This window comes from Geotrypetes seraphini, chromosome 1 (genome assembly GCF_902459505.1).
Source record: "Geotrypetes seraphini chromosome 1, aGeoSer1.1, whole genome shotgun sequence".
Classification (NCBI taxonomy): domain Eukaryota; kingdom Metazoa; phylum Chordata; class Amphibia; order Gymnophiona; family Dermophiidae; genus Geotrypetes; species Geotrypetes seraphini.
Genome location: NC_047084.1, coordinates 209,545,325 through 209,566,413, shown reverse-complemented (window position 1 = coordinate 209,566,413; position 21,089 = coordinate 209,545,325). Strand labels below are relative to the sequence as shown.

The following is a 21,089-nucleotide window of genomic DNA, read 5'->3' as shown; positions in this document are numbered from 1 at the left end:
AAACATCTTAAGCTTCTAGTCCAGCAGCAGAAGTTATCTTGTGCATTATCACATTTTGTACTCATTCAATTTTTAGTTTCATTTAACCCACTTCATCTCTACTGCTCACTATTGGAAGTTTCAAAAGAGATTTGCCCATCGCCAACATGTCCATTTCGAAGTAATCAGAAGATGAGGATGATGCAACTATAGTATCTACAATTGAAGTAAATTCAGCTTTACATTTTGGACAAATTTCTGACCCAGTTTAGCATTTTTGTCAGTTGATTCAATTTATTGGTCATTTTGAGATCAACTTTCAGAAATCCTGTTTTGATGAGATCTTGCTTTCTAAACGGATTACAACATTTCTTTTAGGTATATTGCTTCACAGTGTAAGCAGATTTGATCATCATTAATTTCCGACCAATGAATAAGTAGTGACTTGTCTGATAATTGGTGTACTGACTTGAGTCCAACCTTTTTGCAACTTCAATGACTGTTTTCTTCCAAAGTTGGAACACTCAATTAGAATGTGATGGCACCCAGTCCTCAATTCTGGAAACAGACCAAACAATATAGACTGGTGTGTTAAATGTTTATATTAGTGGAGTTCTCAGATACCTACACCGTCAAATCATAAACGATTGTTCAAACGGCTCATGTAGGTATAAGTATCAATCATTGAATTCCACTTTTTTTCTATTTTGCAGTACTCAAATACTAATTAAACAATTTAATATTGCACTTATCTTTTTTTATAATAGTGGCTTTTTTCTTTTTGCTGTCTGTGCCGTGCCGACGGGACCCGTTTCGCCCGAATAAGGGCTTCTTCAAGGGTCTAAAGCTTTATAAACACAGAAAACAATAATTACTGCTGCTGCATTCTATAAACATTTATCAATATAATTTTTTAATGTATTTAAAATCGGGTTTACTCACTGTGCACTTCATACAGCGTCTCTTACAAAATGGCGTTAGCAGTTCCAAGGACGCCACGCATGCGCTTTAAAGATGTGTCAATTAAGTGGCTATTAAGAATCTTAAAGAAACATCCCAATGATATTGTCACAAGAGTGTGAGGGAAGTATCAATTCAATAACGACTGTGAAACTTAAAGGGACATACGATTATTATTATCATACAAATCTAAAAGAAAGCACTCCAATCTATGTTGGCGTTCAGGCCTCCCGGTTTTAAAGTTCCTAAATTGAAAATCCAGCGTGACTCTTTTTGTAATAGATTCCTATGTCTGTCTCCCCCACGTGGATTTGGAATAACGCGGTCTATTGCAAAACATTTAAGTTCCCTAAAACTGTGTTGTGCTTGACTACAGTGTTCTACTAAGGGTGCTGTTTGAACAATCGTTTATGATTTGACGGTGTAGGTATCTGAGAACTCCACTAATATAAACATTTAGCACACCAGTCTATATTGTTTGGTCTTCTTCCAAAGTTGGACATTGTTAGTGAAGAACCACTGTTACCACCCAATTGTTTCCATTATGAATTAATTGATAAATTCATATGAATCTAAATAGGAAAGAATTAATGAAAATAGAGTAGGCCTTGAGATGAATATGAATTCTCAATAATATTGTCTACATAGTACAAATGGTAATATAGCAGTATGCTAAAATCATGTGATGCTTATTAAATCAAAAACAGTAATAAAGTTAAACCTGTGCACTGCTTGCTACATTTACAGAATTGATGTCAGCTGTTGTCACAAACATATATGGCAAATAGATATAATGCTATACATTTATATAGGTATCAAACATTGAAAGATATGCTATAAGTTAAATTTTGACCCTTATTTGGCAATATTTGCTGGCATTAAAAAACAAAACCATCTTTATCTTGGAGTTTGAAACATGCTCTAATAGCATTGATTCGAAAATTTTCTAGATGTTTTTTGTAAGAGCTGGTTAAAAATACTCTACTTTTGATGTTTTTTTAAAAAAATCACAAAATATGAAGTAAAGTGAAATTGTAAAGTCTTAAAGAGATTAGCTTATAAGTTGCAATCCTATATTTGAGAACAAAGTCATGTCACAAAATAAGACACAATTTTATGGGGATAGCTTCATTATTAAGGAGGTATAGAAGTCTAAACTTTGAAATTTTTTTGTGCATCCATTTTTTTCAGCACATTTTAAAGCTTAGTACGCCAGTTTCAAAAAAATGAAAATCTGCATTAGTTTCACTGAATAAATTGTAAAAGTATGAGATCACCAAGTTTCATTTGTTTTGCTTATATAACCAAGTAAATCTTTTGACTCAAATTTGCAAATATTTTGCAGGGATATTGTACATGGTCGCAGCATGATATTAAACAAAAAGCTATATCTCTACAAGGATTCCACTGGCGAATGTTAAACTTTATCAAAGTTAGTCATGCAAGGTTTCATCAAAATTCATGATGAGGTAAGGCACTTTTCTAAAGTTAGATTACTTAATATGGAATGACCCATATATATTTTTTGAATGCAGAGCTACCCCTCAGGACTGCCCTAAAATAAACTTATTGTACTCTTGAGGCTTTTTTTTTTTTGGGGGGGGGGACTTGGGGTACCCCCAAATGGGGCTGTGGCCCCACTAGCAAAGGTCCAGTAGGACTTAAGTCAACCTGCTCTTCAGAGTGTAGACCTGCAGGAGAACGCTTAGAGCAGCAGCAGCAGCAGCAGAAGAAGAAGAAAAAAAAGAGAGCTCGCTCCAATTACATTCAGGAAAGTCTGATCTATTTCTGGGAGATAACAGACCCTGGGACTCTGCCATCAAGTTCCATGCTTAGAAGACAAAAAATTCAGATGCCCCAATCCAACTTGTATGAGGAGTGTTCAATAGTTTATCTACCCGAGTATGAAAGAAAGTAGCAAGTGTATTGAAATAAGTCTGTGCATGTTGCGACATGTGTCAGGATTACTCATGCACAGTTGTGGCTCAGTGCGAGTCTAACATTCAAAGAGACAGGATATCAGATGAGTCCTCGTGCTAATCAAGTAAAAAACTGCTGGATTTGGAGAACGTTCAGTGATAACATTTCTCACAAAATAAGGGGAAAAGCTAAAGGAGATCCAAGAACGCATGACTGCAGTTTATGGCGAATCTGTCCCATCATTCTACAAAGTAAAATTTTGGAGCAAGCAGTCTTAAGTAGGGTAGAGAGTCCACGGAAGATGACCCTCACACTGGATGGCCTCTGGAAGCAACTTTCACAGAAATGTGCAAGATAGTCGAGGATTTAATTTTGTCAGATAAATTAAGGTTTCCCAAATAGCTGAAGAAATGGGCATCTCAGCAAGTACAGTTTGGAAAATAATTCATGAAAAGTTGGGCATGTCCAAGGTTAGTGCAAGATGGGTTCCAAGAATGCTGATGTCATGTCAGAAGGCCACGAAGCTCCAGTGCTGTCCTGTCAGGAGAACTTGGAGATACTCTATGAAAGGAGAACTTGGAGATATTCTGGGAAGACTAAGTGAACTTTTTTCATTATTTGGTGACTGGAGATGAGACTTGGGTCTATCAAAGAGATGCCGAGTCCAAAACGGAGTCAATGTAGTAGAAGCACAATTCATCCCCCACTCCAAAAAAGTTAAAGACAGAAAAATCTGCAGGCAAAGTCATGGCTTTTGCTTCTAGAGTTCATGTCAGACAAGACGACAACCATAACCAGGGAGAGTTACGCAATACAGTGATCACTTTGCAGGAGTCAATTAAGGAGAAGAGGAGGAAAACTCACAGCAGGCATGCTGCTTCTTCACGATAATGCACCGGTGCGCATGTCATGATAAATCAGAGGCTGCTATCTGAAATGTGGGTTTCAGCATTTGAATCATCCACCATATAGTCCTAACCTGCCCCCCTCCGACTATTTCCTGTTCTGAGTTTTGAAAAATCTCTCTGTGGACTGCGATTTTCAAGTGATGAAAATGTCAAGGAAGCTGTGATGTCCTGGTTGAAGGTCAAATAGAAAAATTCTTTTCAAAGGGGTTAATGTCATTGTAGGAAAAGTGGATGAAGTGTATGGAGTTATCAGGAGACTATATTGAAAAATAAAACATATTTTTTGAAAACTCTTCTCTTTCCTATGAGGTAGATAAATTATTGAACTCTCCACGTATCATCTACTAGAGACAGAGAAACAGACAATTTTCAGTATGACACTAATACTTATACAGTGATGTCACCAGGAAAGCATCACCTTTTATCTCTCTAATTGGTAACTGGGGAACATAATTTCTTTATTTCTGCTAGACAGTACAAACAAAACAAGTTTAATCATTTAGCCTTGAAAATTCCTCTTTTGGGGGGAACTGTATGGCTTTACCAGTGTTTTAAGGGAGGTAGGGGGTAGGAAAGACATGCACGGCTGAAGATATGCATTGCTTAGGGCATCAAATACACTGGACCCTTGCTTACAAGCCTGCTCATCCTATAGCTCCAAGAACTTTCCTCTTTACTAATGTTGGCAGGAATTGCAGCTTCACTACAACAGTAAGTTTTAAAAAGTCAAGCAGGCTGGATGGATGAAAGGGCTCTATGCCAGAGACATACTTCAATATGTGCATCTGACTTTTAAAAAAGCTATTTTCTTCATGTAGAAAATCAGAGATACCCCATTAATAAACTTTACATATTACACAAATTTTCTTTAAGAGAGCAATTTATTCTTACTAGTTGTGCTTGATACAGGATGATTCTGATTACCACTGTCTAGAAGAGATGTGTGTAAAAATGCCTTCTAAAGGACTGAACCATCCTTTTCTCCTCTTCCTTAGAGTGCTGGAACAAAACAGGGATGGCTTTGAATTATGGAAAAAGGTTCAGTGTTTTCGTGTTAGAATGGGGTTTGTCTGAACAGATCCTGAGGGTAGCTTAAGTCATCACCGGTTAGAGATGTTTGGAAAACTAAGAATAAGGAGGGTGATAAGGAAGAGGCTAGTAACAGGATACTGGCCAGAAACCACATTAAACTACATAGCTTTCTGCTCTGTGAGTTGCAGAATGGAAATCAAGGAATCTAAGGATCAGACAGTTGCTTTCTTGTATCCACTTATTTGAATCTGATAATTTATTAGTGACTTACATACCCTTCTGTATGGGTAGCCATGTATATTGAACAATTGTTTTTTCTGGGTGTGACTATCCTAACTATTGGAAGATAAGACCTGAAATCAAAGAAACCATAGCGATAAAACCTAGAAGCTTTCTTCCTACCTAAAATGGGCTCAGATACATGGTGTGCCTGCTATTACCCTATCAGCATCCCTGGGTTCAGTACGCAAGCAGAGTAAACACCAACATATGTGCTTATGAAGGCCACTCAGAGCCAGTGGGAACCAGAGATCCTACAAAGGTTATAAAAACAAACCCAAAACACACCCCATACACACTCTCCCCCACCCCACAAAAAAAAAAAATCTGTCATAAAAAGATATAGTTAAAACTTAAGAAATGAAAATACCCCAAATAGTGCTACATAATACAAAAACACTTCAGACAATTCAAATCCTGTTAATAGCCCAACTGGAATCAAATAGCTAACTTTAAAGATAAAATCAACTGCAAATTATTTATATAAAATATTTATATCATTTGTATTTTCAGACAAATGATATCTCTGTTTTAGACATGGTTTAAAATGGACTTCATTATCAGGGGAGGGGGAATACTTATCTACATTATTCAACCAGAACAAGAACAAAGTCTCAAACCCTAGAGAATTCAATGCAAAACTAAAATCTCATAGCATATTTGAATTACTCTGGTAATGTGACTTCAGTGTAAAAACGCTCTTCAAAGAGAAACAAACAAAAAGGTGTTTGAGTTGTTTTTTTTTTTTGGGGGGGACACACAGATTGCAACTGGATAGGAGCATGAGGAAGGAAGGCACTAATGAGGAGATAGAAGGTGGGTGATTAGGTGCAGGTGGTGTTAGAAAAAAACCTGGTAGAGGGCAAAAGGGCATAAAAAAGAGGTGAGAGGATGGTGTTGGGGACAAGGAGGGACCTCAAGCAGATGACCCAGACAGAAGAGATACCAGAAGCAGGACTCCATATCCCAGGAGGCCAATCAGCATGCTAAAGTAATCCACTTTACTTTGAATGAAAATGAGACCACATCTCAAAGATGGACGGACGACTATAGCATCCTCTGTGAAAAGGAATCCCAGAAGTAGTCAAAGGCAGCAAAAGACAAGATCTGGAGAAGAAACTTCCAACAGCAGTCAGCAGCCTGGCATTTTCAAGAGCCACCATGGAGCAGCAGTAAGTACACCAGCATTGAGCATCAAGGCCAAACTGGGGAAGGGGGGAGAAAAAAATACACAAGACATAATCAATGGATGCTATTCATCACCCTGACAATACGGAGGAACGGACATTAGATATCTTGGGCCAAGAGATTCTACATGTCATGTACATGTATGAGGCACCTAGTATTTGAAAACTCACTCCAAAATGTGGCAGTAGCTACAGCATGCAGGCAATTTTAACACTGTAAAAAGACATGCAATATCAGACACTACTGCACTATTATAGATTGCATTTTCTGGAATTTGTAGATTTTCTGAGCAAATCTGTTTCAGGACACAGTAGTTTAGAGAATACAAACTCTGCTACTAAAAAGGAAAATACCACTGCTCTAACCTTTTAAGGCTGGAGTATCTTGCTTTGTTACATGACATTTAAATCAGACTCTAAATTTTCTCAGCTATGGGATCAGATTGTGCAACTAATGGGAAAATAAAGATGTGCAAAATATACAGCAAAGGTGTTTGTTAATTTTGCCCTCAACTTTTATTAATGGATGCCACTACAGTCGACTCCACCTAAGTGCACATCGGTTATCCACAGCCTACCACCATGGTCCCGTTTTTTTTACATTGAAGTAGAGAATGACACGGTGGCGGTTTACCCGCGGCCACCGCATTTTAGCCGCGGGTCACCCGCCGAAAACGGGGAAGAAAACTAGCAGTCGCTGCGGCGACGGGGACAAGGCCATTCACCGCCCGCGGGGCGGTGAATGGTCTTGTCCCCGCAGTGAGGCATGAAGGATCGCGCGGTCCCCGCAGCTCACACCCGCCTGCCCAATCGATTCTAGTGTTTAGCCAGCTCTCTCCCTTCTCCTCACCTTAGTTTGTAGATTTTCTTTTTCGGCGACCCGCACGCGCGGCTGCTCAGTGTTCAATCTTCTGCTCTGACGCAACCGGAAACAGGAAGTTGCAGCAGAGCAGAAGATTGAACACTGAGCAGCCGCGCATGCGCGGCTCTCTGATAGCGTGCGGGTCGCCGAAAAAGAAAATCTACAAACTAAGGTGAGGAGAAGGGAGAGAGCTGGCTAAACACTAGAATCGATTGGGCAGGCGGGTGTGAGCTGCGGGGACCGTGTGATCGCTAGTGTTCCCGGCTCAAATTGGAAGGAGGGAGTGAAAGGGAAAAGGATTCTGGGCCAAGGGGATGAAAACGGAAAGAAAAACCCACAGCAGGAAAGAAAGGGAAGGACTGGCAGGTGAGCCAGATGCTAGAAGCAGGGGGGGGGGGGGAAGAAAGAGGGAAAAAAGCTAGATGGGGTTGAAAAGAAGAGACACACTGGTATGGAAGAGGAAGATAGGGAAAATCTGGACACAGGAAGGTAACAGAAAGAGGGGAAATTATGTGCATGGGGCATAGGGACAGAGACATAAAGGGGACATGCCATGGGGATGGTATATGGACACAGGGGGGGCAATGACAGATACATAGGGGAGATATTAGAAATGGAGAAAATAGGAGCACAGAAGCGAGATGGTTTGTGGGGATGGGACAGGGACCGAGCTCGCAGGCTCCAGTGGCTTGCACAAATTACATTGTAACGTGCCATGAAAATAAGAGGGAGGAAGGTAGATAGATAAGCCACGTGAGAGGAGCTGAAGGGTAGTAGAAAGGAACAGATGGTAAAGGAGGGAGGGAAGGGTGGTGGTGGAAAGGAATAGGACAGACATTGAAGGAGGGTGGAGAGGAACAGACCCCGAAGGGAAATGTGGGAGACAGAGTGGGAAGAAGACAGATGCCAGACTATGCGGGAGCGGAGGGAAGAAGATGGGTGCTAGACCAATTGGGGGGGGGGGGGTGAAGGGAGAGGCACAGTAACAGCAAATGGAAGACGCAGAGAGAAGACACACAGTGGATGGAAGGAATTCAATGAGAAGATGTGGAAAGCAGAAACCAGACAACAAAGGTAGAAAAAAAAATTATATTTATTTAATTATTTTTTGCTTTAGGATAAAATAGTATATTAGTTGTGTTGATAAAAATTTATAAACAAAGCCCTGCCAGCTGAACATCTCTTTCTCTAGTTCAGCAGCAGGAACTTTGATTTATAAGAAAGGAATAAGCTAAATATTACAGTACTAAGGCTTATATGGATGCAGCGGGAACGGTGACGGGGCGGTGAATGGGATGGCAGTGGCGGTGACGGGGCGGTGAAAGGGATGGCGGTGACGGTGACGGGGCGGTGAAGGGAACGGCGGTGACGGGGCGGTGCAGAGGATGGTGGGCCGGTGACGGGGCGGTGACGGGGACAGATTTTTTCCCCGTGTCATTCTCTACATTGAAGTCAATGGACAAACTCCAGATAATTGCAATTCTGATAAGCACACAATCCGCTTATGCGCACTGATGTTATAGGTTCACCTCTACGCGTTCACGTTACAGTCACTCCGGTTAAAAGAAATCACGTTCTCACATTGATGAGCCACATGTTTCGGATCAGCAGTCTAGGCCTGGCCAGATGTTCGAACTTTCAAAACTGCACCATGGCATCTCGTGGAGAAAAACCATTGTCTTTGGCTGGTCAAAAGGTATTGTCTCTGGCTGAACGTATCCACCACGCTGGACAAAAGTCATTGTCTTTGGCTAAACATGTTGATGTCTTAAAGAGACTTCACCAACAGGAGAGTCAGGTCTCTATTGCAAAACATTACAGCGTTCATCCTAGCCAGATATCTCAGATTCACAAAAAAAAAAAAACAACCCAAAACAAACTATATTGAAAGACTGGAAAAACAGCAGCAATCCTACCAGGAAACGGACAAGAATTGGGAAGGCTGGAGATGTTGAATAGGCGTTGCTATGATGGTTTGCTGAAGCTAGAAGTCGTCAACTGCCAATCAGTGGGCCTCTGCTGTGGGAGAAAGAAGCACAGCTATCCGAAGAACTGGGCGTAGAAGACTTCAAAGAAACAAACGGATGGCTAGAGAGGTGGAAAGTTCATAACTGCATAAAATTTAAGAAGCAGCGTGGCAAAAAACAAGGCGCTGATGAGTTTGGTGTAGAAAGATGGGTCATGGAAGTTTTGCCATCATTCATTGGTGGATAGGAACCATGCAACATTTTCAACACTGATGAGACGGGCCTATACTGGCGTGCCATACCTGATGGAACATTGGCTTTCAAACGCAGTGAAACTGTTGGCTTCAAGGTGCCAAAGAAACGATTGACATTGCTGCTCAGTTGCAATATGGATGGTAGTGAAAAGCTCAAGCCCCTGGAGATTGGGAAGAATCGAAATCCTCAGTGCTTCAAAAACATTAAATGCCTACCTGTTGAATATGTAAGCAACAAAAACGCATGGATGACGGCAACACTGTGGATTGAATGGTTGCAGAAGCTTGACAATCTGATGAGAAGGCGTAGAAGACACATTGTAATTCTGTGTGATAACTGTGCAGCACACAGCCCTGACGTACGATTAACCAACATCAAACTCGTGTTTCTTCCACCAAACACGACCTTTTTGATCCAACCGATAGACCAGGGGATAATCGCCAACTTCAAACGTCATTACAGGTCGCTTGTCCTAAGATATGTGATGGCAGTGATTGATGCAATCCATCCCCTGAGCTGCTGAGCTCGTGAGAAAAATGATGGTTCTCGACTCTCTTCACATGGTAAGAGAGGCATGGAATCGAGTCTCATCATCAATGATTTCAAATTGCTATCGACAGGCAAACTTCATTCATGCATCTGATGAGACAACTGAAGCTGATATTTCGCCCACTGAACTCCCAATTGGACTCTCACCACAAGAATTTGAGCTGTATGTCGCTGTTGACAACGATGTGCCCATATCTGACACCACTAATTACGATATCTGTAGTCATAAAGGACACTGCAGACAACCAAGAGTCTGATGAGGACGGAGATACTACTGCGGTCATCACGACTAATGAAACACCTGCAAAGATTGTTTCCTTCTCTGATGCGCTGAAGTCCCTACACACCCTGCATTGTTATCTGGAGATAAATGGATGTCATGACTATGGCCAGTTTTACAGAATCTGTAGTCAGATACACAGCCTGAATCGTGCAATCTGCGTGCAGAAAACAATGACTGATTATTTCAGTAGAATGTTGGTTTAAAAAAAGGTTTACAGTATATTGCATTAGACAGAACAGTGCTGATTCTAAAACTGAACCGTATAGAATTGTTTTATGTGTATTTATTTTTGCTGAATAAAAGTTTTATTGCATTTGACTACAGCGTACTGTGATTTTTCATGACTAAAAAGTGATACTCTGATTAAGTGCACACTCCGTTTAAGCGCACGTGGCAGTCCGGTCCAGAGGCCTTGCACTTAAGCGGAGTCGACTGTATATACTAAATTCTGACATTATATCAAGTTCAAGTTTCAAGTTTATTAAGTCTTGATGAATCGCCTATATAATTTGCTAGGCGATGTACAATAAAAATAACATGTATTAATAAATGAAACAAGTACAATGTTAAAAAATGACATAAAAACAAATTTGTTGTGTAAACATATAACATACTTTACAAACTGATCAAAAACTTAATTTCACAATAATGTGAGGGTAAAACATACAAGACATGTGAGGCTAAATGGGGAAATAGTTACAATTTTGATAGAAGAGAAGAAGAAACATAAAAGGGAAAAACAAAAGGTGGGTAAAAGATGGCTGTTTTAATAAAAAAAAGAAAAAAAAAGAAAAAACCGAAAATGTATATAAGATTATCAATTTTTACTACTCATAATAACCATACGCATCTTTAAAAAGAAAAGTTTTTAGCATTTTTTTAAACTGTGTTAGGTCTTTTAGTTCTCTGATGTGTTGGGGTAAAAGATTCCACGATTGAGGTGCATTAACTGAGAACATGTCCTGTCTTCTGGTTCCTATCATTTTAATAGATGGAACTGTAAGAAGATTAGTTGAGGATGAACGAAGTGAGCGTGTTGTACTATATGGGATAAGCCATCTGTTAATAAATTGGGGTTCATTGTAATTTAAAGCTTTGAACACCAAAAGCAACAATTTAAAGGTGAAGCGATGGCTTATAGGAAGCCAATGAGATTTAACCAACAGCGGAGTAACGTGGTCATATTTTTTAGCTTTGTAAATTAGTTTCACGGCGGTGTTTTGTATGAGTTGCAGCCTTCTTTTTTCTTTTTGAGTTATATTAATGAGAAGAGAATTGCAATAATCTAATTTAGTCATAATGAGGGAATGAATGAGAATGTTGATTGATTCTGGTTCTAAGAATTTTGTAAGTGAACGAATCAAACGAAGTTTGTAGAAACAAGATTTAACTATATTATTTATGTACTCATGATAAGAAAGCTTATCGTCGATCATAACTCCTAATATTTTTAAAGAAGTGACCTGTTCTAAATTGGTGTTATTGATCGAAATTGGAGAACTCAGAATTATATCTTTTTTCCAAGGGAAAAGCATCGTTTTTGTTTTGTTAATGTTTAAAGATAGTTTATTTGTAGTTAACCAATTTTTTATTGTTACCAGTTTATTGTTAATTGCTGCTATGTCGTCAGTGCTTTCTGGATCCAATGGATGAATGAGCTGAATATCATCTGCATAGACAAAAGCTGTGAACCCTAGAGATTGTGCTATGTTAAGAAGTGGTGACAGAAATATGTTGAATAGAAGAGGAGATAATTTTGAACCTTGTGGGATACCATATTCTAATGAATAGCTTTTGGAAATACTATTGTTAAATCTAATGAAAGAAGAGCGGTTAGACAAAAAAGAATTAAACCATTCAAGAGCTTGATCAATGATTCCAATAGATTCTAGTCGATTAATTAATAGGTTGTGGTCAATGGTATCAAAAGCGGCGGTTAGGTCTAAAGAAATTAGAACCACGGATCTATGGTGTTCAAGGAAGTAGTGAATGTTGTTAATTAATCCTAACATGGTATATTCAGTGTTATGGAATTTTCTGAATCCAGTTTGAAAAGGATGAAGAACATTAGTGGATTCAACAAAGTCAGATATTTGTTCGAAAACTAGACTTTCTGCGAGTTTTGCCATAAAAGGGATATTTGCTATAGGTCGATAGTTAGAGATTTCTTCAGGCGTAGTTTTATGGTCTTTGATTATTGGCGTGATTATAGTTTGTTTCCAACACTGGGGAAATGTAGCGGAAAGAAAACTGTTTTGTATTAGTGAGAGAATGAAGGGGCCTAAACAAGAGAAAAATTTTTTAAAATAGTATGGTGGCAAAATTTCATCACGAGTTCCCTTAAGGTTGATTTTGTGTAAGCTATGCTCGATATCTTTTAGAGTAGGAATTTTAAGTTTAGAGCATTTAGACAATGGAACGAAAGAGGGAATTGTTTTGTCTGCAGGTTGATTACCTACACTAAATTGAAATGTCTCTCGAACCTTATTAAGTTTGGTAGAAAAGTAATCCGCAATATCTTGAGCTGTAAGATTGCAATTTTGTGCATTGTTCTTTTTTAAAAGAGGGGATAAAGATTTTACCAGTGAAAACAGAGTTGCTGAACTTTTGGTTTCTACAATTTTTTTGTTGTAATATTTGTTTTTAGCTTGATTTATTTTTAGTTTATAGAAGGTTGCATGATCTTGGTATTGTTGTAAATTTGTAATTGTTTTGTTATTTCTCCATTTTCTTTCAAGAGATCTTTGCTGTTTTTTTAGTAGTGAGAGTTCTTCTGTATACCATGGGTTTGTAGAATTGCGGCTTGAGATTGTTTTGGAAATTAATGGAGCTTTAATATTAACTAGGTTTCTTAATGTAAATTCCCATGTTTGAATTTGTTCTTTGAAAGATGAGGAGGTAAAAACTGAATGAAGTGAATCAAATGCTGATGTTACATCAGATTGTTCGATTTTAGAAAAATCTCTATAAGTGATTGTTTTGTAGTTAGGCAATAATAAATTTGAAATGGGTTGTTGAACAGTGAGATTACTAGAAATAAGGTAATGATCGGACCAGGGTACTGGATAAATTACAGGATCTGAGTATTTCCAATAAACGCCAGATCAATGTAGAGATCTCAACTGATACAGATGTAGCTAATATCCTTGTTTATTTAACATATACCCATAGGTGAAGCAACAAAATAATGCTCATACATTTTAAAGTTTTCCTCTCCTACCCCAACATGCCTACAGACTGCAGCATAAAATTAGGCTAGATATGCAACTGAAACTGAATTTGAGAACAAATTTCAATCAGATTTTTATACAAGTAAATACTTTTGAAAATTGCATCACATTTCCTCTTTTTGTAAAGTTTATTCCTTTTTTTCCTGTAGCGTGCCTATCAAAGATTGAAGAAATGGTGGAGGAACTGTCCTGAGTGTGCGTGTGTATGTGGGACAAAAGGGTATCTCAAAGGGTCTTTCACTGGGGCCTCTCACAAGCCTCAAAAAAATTAAAGGAGCTTTTTACATTTATATGCCTAGGCTTCCTTTCACAACTGTCAGTCTAACCCTGCTGTTTCTGCAGTGGTGACATCCCCTACAACACAGACTGCATGTAGATGGTTGAAGGTTTGGCTTTCAGTGATGTAGAGCCCCATAGCCACTTCCACTGAGTCAGGTACTGTATAAATAATCTAGTCATCCCTCTTCCTTCACTCTCAAAAGCTGGTCTAGTGACAACCAAGACTAAGCCAATATTACTGTCTCATTTGCAGCAACAGCTTCTGCACAAGACCAAAGAGAAGTCTGAACAAAGGTCAGAGAAGAGCTATGCAATTACATATGTTGTATTAATGATGAGTGATGTATTTCTGAACAGATTTTGTTATCCTCTTTTGTAATACACCTTGAATCCCTGAGAAATAAGAGTATAAATCTTATATAAAGTTGTGCCACACAGTGCAAGACAAGTAGTTAATGCACCAACACAATAACAGTGTTCATTATGCATGGCTTCAGCGAGGTTGTAGCTGCCATTCAGTACAATATTACCATCTCCCAAGGAATATGTTCCCTGAAGGCTCAAGAGATCAGCACCATCTCACTGTGTTACCCACAAAAAGCACAGAAGTGGAGCCAACCTCTTGTATAGTGAGCTGTGCCAGAAGATCCAGTCTGAAGTGAGATCTGCCCTGGAAATCACTTACCACAAAGATGATGGCTGTAATGAAGAATGCTGCACTTTGCTGTGCGAAGAGATCAGTAGTTGTCCCATCAGTCAATCAATGCTAGGCTCCAGATTGTACAGTGATGGACTGTTCTGTTGTGTGTGCTAGAATTCCCAGAAATACTTGTGAGCAAGTTTTAGAGGTAGTTGAAGCTGTCAAGACCAAGATATTTTCCCCACATGTTCAATGTCACAGCATGTGTTTTGGCCAGCTGGTATGAATCATTTTAAGTTGGCTTTTCAGAATATCCCTGAAGTGACTACCCACTGATGCTGACAAAAGTTGTTTGATGACTTTTGCTCTACTGCTCCTACAGTCTTGTCCTACTATTCCTTTCTCTGCCACATTGAGGTCCTCCACCAAGATACAGTGGGTAAGCCTGATGGTGTACTCTGGAGAGTACATATTGAAAAAAGGAGTTAAGTTTCCCACCTGGCCTTCTTAGAGCCTGTGGATTATTTGCCTAAGGCACTGTTTCATGTCTGGACTCCCTGGGATATCCTGAAAACCAGACTGAGTAGAAAGAAGAAGCCTGAGGACCGGTTTGACCCGAAGGTCAAGATTCCTGTCTGGCCTTCCTGGAAGCCTGTGGAAAACTTGCTTAGGCACTGTTAGCACTTGTCATAGGTTTTCCTGTTGCTTGCCCTGTTCACATCTGTGAAGTAACTTCTGTCCAATGACTTCCACTGCTGTGATTTCTTGGCCTGTGTTTAACAAAACAAAACAAATAAAAACAGGGCAATCAAAACTTACACTTTCGAGCACACAATTTACTATTCAATCTGCATAGAAATCCATATCCTTTGCCAACTGTATAAGAAAAAATGTCAATATGAAAAGGTTTTCTTTACAATTTCTACGAATGGGAACATGTGCATTCACATCCCTCGTGCTCCCATTAGGTCAGACATTGGTGTTCCATATGAAAAATAAACTCAAAAATGATAAAGAAAAAATCAATACAGTATACTAAACTCACAAAACATTAATATATAATTTGCTATTTATGTCACAAGGAGCCAACATCAGTTAAATAAATAGCCTCAAAGCTTCCGGTACAGTCTTCAAATGTAACTTAGTACTCAATAAAGCCCCACTCATCATTGGCTCAATAACAGAATGGGAAAAACAGAACAAAGAAAAATTCAAACTGAGCAAAGCCTGTTCTTCAAAAATCCAAATCTGCCATATGTAAAGAAAAATAGAAAGACTCCACGAGGAAGTGTCAGCAAAAAAATAGTTGAAAAAGTCAATCAAGAACACTCCCCGAGCAGTACTTATCTTCAAAAGGAAAAAGCAGTTCACAGCTTCCTGCTTCAAATATCAATCAACAACAACACACTCCTGATTTGCCAAACAAATCCTAAACTAGAAAAAACAAGGAAGGCAACCAAGTCACATCAAGGTCTGTGAGGGGGAAGCTCAAAGTGCCTAACTTGGCTCACAACTTGCAAACCAAATATAATGTAATATGTCAAAGAACATGTCACATTATATGATGTTATGCTCAGGTGGATGCACATATCTCCAACGCAGACTGGTATATTAAACTTGATGGGGATCCCTCCCCCGCTCTGCGTCAGGAGATTGCAGTTGTGGTGCAGGAGGCACTGCAGAATAACATTATCACTAAATCTGAGGCCGCAACTCCCACTTTTACACTGTACCCAAAATTCATAAAACTCTCAACGACCCCCCGGGTAGACCCATTGTGTCGCTCCGGGGTACCATCCTTGAACCCTTGTCTAAAATGGTTGACCATTTTTTGAAACCCCAGGTTGCTCAAGCACAGACCTTGATGTGACTTGGTTGCCTTCCTTGTTTTTTCAAATATCAATCAGCCAAGTGAAATTGTAATCCACAAACGTAAGGGGAAAAACCCAACATCTAGTCAAGGTCCTTGTTTCACAGACAAAGCCACTGCTTCAGGAGAAACACCGATAAATTCAGTATGAAGAATCCCACTTCAAGATGACACAGGGCTTTCAAACAAATGCTGAAAAAGGCAGCCAATCACTGCCTTCCTACAATGACACTAGAAACATCAAGCCCACTTAAATTTAAAGGGCTATATGTTTGCAGTTGAGCACCTCAAAGGGATAAGATGTATAAATCTGAATGATTGGTAAAAAGCTTGCCTCTCAATTGCATTATTTAAACCTAAAGACTCCATCGACTGCAATTAAAAAATCAGTTCCAAAATCAGACAAAAGAAAGTCTTGGATTTTTAAATTAGTCGATGGAGCCTTTAGGTTTAAATAATGCAATTAAGAGGCAAGCTTTTTACCAATCATTCAGATTTATACATCTTATCCCTGAGAGGTGCTCAACTGCAAACGTATAGCCCTTTAAATTTAAGCGGGCTTGATGTTTCTAGTGTCATTGTAGGAAGGCAGTGATTGGCTGCCTTTTTTCAGCATTTGTTTGAAAGCCCTGCGTCACCTTGAAGTGGGATTCTTCGTAGTGAATTTACCGCTGTTTCTCCTGAAGCAGCGGCTTTGTCCGCAAAACAAGATGTTGTTGAGATTTTGGATTTCTCCCCCTTACTTTTGTGGATTACAATTTCACTTGGCTGATTGATGTCTGTGAAGCAAGAAGCTGTGAAGTGCTTTTTCCTTTTATCATTTTCGTCGCCCTTCTTGTACCTTTTCTAATGCCACTATTTCTTTTCTGAGATACAGCGACCAGAATTGTACACAGTATTCAAGTTGCAGCAGTATCTCAGAATGATACAAGGGAATTATAACATTTTCATCTTTGTTTTCATTCCTTTCCTAAATCCCCAAATTTTCTTCGCTTTCTTAGCCACTGCTGTGCTTTGAGCTGAGAGTTTCAATGTATCCTCCACAATGACACCTAGATCCTTTCCCTGGGCAGCAACTCCTAACAAAGAACCCAGCATCACATAGCTATAATTTGGGTCTCTCTCTCACATGCATTACTTCGCACTTACTCACATTAATCATCATCTGCTATTTTGACACCCAATCTTCCAGTCTTCCCAAGGTCTTCTTGTAATTTTTCACAATCGTCTTGCGATTTAACAACCTTAAACAACTGTGTGTCATCAGCAAATTTAATTATCTCATTAATTAGTCCCATCTCTGGATCAGTGGTCCCAGCACAGACTCTTGGGGAACCCCACAATTTACCCTTCTCCATTGAGAATATTAACCATTTAAACCTACTCAGTTTTCTGTCTTTCAACCAGTTCTTAATCCATAATAGGATGTTACTTGCTATCCCATGGTTTTCATGATGTACTTTGTCAAATGCCTTTTGAAAATCTAAATACACACTATCAACTGGTTCACCTTTATCCATATGTTCATTCACCCCTTCACAGAAATGCAGTAGATTGGTGAGGCAAGATTTCCCTTGACTAAATCCATGTTGGCTTTTTCTCATTAATTCTTGCTTACGTTTATGTTCTGTCATTTTGTTCTTTATAATTGTTTCTTCCATTTTACCTGGCACCAATGTCAGACTCACTGGTCTATAATTTCCCAGATCACCTCTGGAACCCTTTTTATAAATCAGGGTCATGTTGGCCACCCTGCAGTCTTCTGGTAATATGCTGGATTTTAAAGAAAAATGACTGTATTTTTTGGTCCATAAGACACACCTGACCATAAAATACCTACCTGTAGAGGAGGAAAAACCAAGAAAAAAAAATTTGGTTCAGAATTTTTTTCCCGGGGGGGCATGGCTTGAAAGCGCATGACAGTGAGCTCCGTCCCGATAGATCTTTTGATAGAAGATAGATAGAAGATAGAGAAGAGCGACGAAAATGGTAAGAGGTATGGAAAACCTTTCATATGCCGACAGGCTAGAACAGCTGGGGCTGTTCTCCCTGGAAAAGAGGAGACTTAGAGGAGACATGATACAAACTTTCAAGATCCTGAAAGGCATAGATAAGGTAGACAGGGACAGATTCTTCAGACTGTGGGGAACAACAAGTACAAGGGGGCACTCGGAGAAACTGAAAGGGGATAGGTTTAGAACCAATGCCAGGAAGTTCTTCTTCACCCAGAGAGTGGTGGACTCCCGGAGGTTGTGGTGGGGCAGAAGACACTACAGGGATTCAAAGAAGGTTTGGATAAATTCTTGAAGGAAAAGGGGATTGAAGGATACAGATAGAAGTAAGGATAGGTTTTTTTAGGGCAGGGAACACTTGACAGGTCATGGACCTGATGGGCCGCCGCGGGTGCGGACCGCTGGGTGCGATGGACCTCTGGTCTGATCCCGGTGGAGGCAACTTCTTATGTTCTTATTATACTAATCTTAACTATACATTTTGGTGGAACTCATTATGCCATATATATAAGATGGAAAGAGTAATTACTATGCAGAAAGGGATTTATAATAATTTTATAAAGATCTGGGGGCCATTGGAAAAATACTGTAATGAGTAGACATTATTTTCCTTGGATACTATATGTACACACTGAAATATTTAAGGAAGGATGGGAGGGAAGGGATATATGTTTTTCTGATGATATTAGAAAGAATTTCAAGTGTTATATAGAAGTTATAAATGATGTATTTCTGTACACTTGTGTGATTTAAAATGAATAAAGAAATTTAAAAAAAAAAAAGAACTTTTTTTTCTTGTTTTATTCTTCCTCTGCACGTAGGTGCATCTGGTGGTCTGGTGCTAGGAAGCCTGCAACCCGAAACAGCCTGCAGCTCAAAGCCACCCAAAGCCCGAAAGAGCCTGCAGCCCAAAGCCATCCGCAGTCCAAAGAAGCAGCCTGCAGCCCGCAGCCCCCCCCCCCCCCCCGGTACCTTTTTTTACATGGTGGTGGTCCAGCACAGTCTCCTGCTGGACAGCTGCCTTTCTTTTGCAGAGTGACGCACAACCTTTGCGATTCCTGCCTGGTCCCACGCCTCTCTGATTGGCTGCAGTCAGTTCTCATCGTGCGAACTGAGTGCAGCCAATCACAGAGCAGCGCAAGACCAGGCAAGAAGCGCAAAGGTCACACTCCTGCACTGTGTGATGCTCTGCAAGGAGAAAGGCAGCCATCCAGCAGGAGACCACACTGGACCACTGCCACTTAAAAAAAAGGGACGGGGGGACGGGACGTGCATTTGGTCCATAAGACGTACTCACTTTTCCACTCGCTTTTTGGGGGTGGAAAAAGTGCATCTTATGGACTGAAAAAATACAGTTCTTTTTTTTTTTTAAATTCTTTATTCATTTTAAAACTGACAAACAAGTTATTAATATTAAAACATTACATTACAAATAAAATATACAGCACTTGACATTCTTATACATATAATCCATTAAAGTAGAAATTATAACCCTTTCCCCCTCCAACAATTCTTCAATGAAAATTTTCATAATACATACAGAAATCCAATCATTAAATAAAAATATTAATCATCCAATTTCCCCCCTCTCCCCAATAAAATACATGTATCCATACGGTTCTAATTACTAATAGCTCTGCAAGTTCATTTTTCAATTCTATCAACTTTCTGGGATGTATATATTCAGTCCAGGTGATTTGCTACTGTTTCAATTTGTTAAATTGACCCATTACATCAACCAGTGTTTGAGATTTGTTTGAGTTCCTCCGATTCATCTGAATTGAATACCTTTTCTGGCACCAGTAAGCCACTCATGTCTTCTTCAGTGAAGACTGAAGCAAAGAATTTGTTTAATCTCTCTTATATGGCCTCATCTTCCCTGAGAGCCCATTTTATCTCTTGTCATCTAGCGGTCTAATTGATTTTCTTCCCTGCTTCTTGCTTTTAATATATCTAAAAAAGTTTTTACTGTGTGATTTTGCTTCCAGCACAATCTTCTTTTCAAGGTCTCTCTTCGCCACCTTGCATTTGACATTCCTTGTGCTGTCTACAATTATTTTCAGTCAGATCCTTCTTCCACTTTCTGAAGGATTCTCTTTTAATTCTAATAGCTTCCTTCACTTCATTCGTTAACCACACCAGCTGTTTGGTCTTTTTTCTCCTTTTTTATGTTTAAATGATTTTTATTATTCCAGCAGTAAGAAGCAAATACAAACAGTAGTACCATTCAGGAAATAACATTTTCAACAATATAATCAGTTCCCCTCACATCCCCCCCTCCCCTCCCCAAGAATCCATGGCCAGTCCAACAGCTGAGAGTGGGAATAAAATCTTAAAGATTCAAAAGTCTACTGCGAGCACGCAGTGTGAGGTCCTGCCAGAAGTGCTCCCACACCTGACAAAATTTGCGACCCGGGCCAAGAGTCAAGTCTCCCACCATGCGTCTCTCCAGTGTTGCGTGCACTATCATTAGGGATCTCCATTGTGCATAAGACGGGGGATCACGGGAGAGCCAGTTGGTGAGGATGGCTTTTTTTCCCATCAATAGGGCTCTGGAGATAAATGCTGACATTCCCCTGGGTTTGGGCGAGGCTATATTATAAAATCCAAATATCGCCTTCCCCAAAGCGATGTGGTATATAGGCCAAGATGTCTCCAAAACTGTTGGATTGCGGGGCAGGCCCAAAACATGTGACTCAAAGATGCGTGAGCCTGATTGCATTTCGGGCAAGAATGCGACGTAGTAATCCCCATCCGGGCTGCACGTTCCGGTGGAATGTAAAGTCTAAGAACAATTTTCAATTGCATTTCCCAGTGAGTAATATTGGGTGACACCTTCTGAATGTTCTTCAGGACCCATTGTAACTGTTGAGCAGT

General features: G+C 39.6%; 1 protein-coding gene across 3 annotated transcripts in view; it reads right to left on the bottom strand.

Annotated features, from left to right (window-relative positions):
* The window catches only part of LOC117360670 (putative nuclease HARBI1), a 47,371-nt gene that overhangs the window by 8,238 nt on the left and 18,044 nt on the right, over positions 1–21,089 (bottom strand). For 2 of the 3 annotated variants that reach the window (XM_033944843.1, XM_033944823.1), the window contains 2 exons: positions 14,376–15,100; positions 6,084–6,283 (listed from right to left, as the gene is read on the bottom strand). Coding sequence is in view for 2 of the 3 variants with exons in the window: in XM_033944823.1 (XP_033800714.1) it covers positions 15,018–15,100 (83 nt within the window). In the remaining variant the exon portion in view is untranslated. The remainder of the gene's footprint in view (positions 1–6,083; positions 6,284–14,375; positions 15,101–21,089) is intronic. The other variant, XM_033944833.1, reaches the window with a different exon arrangement.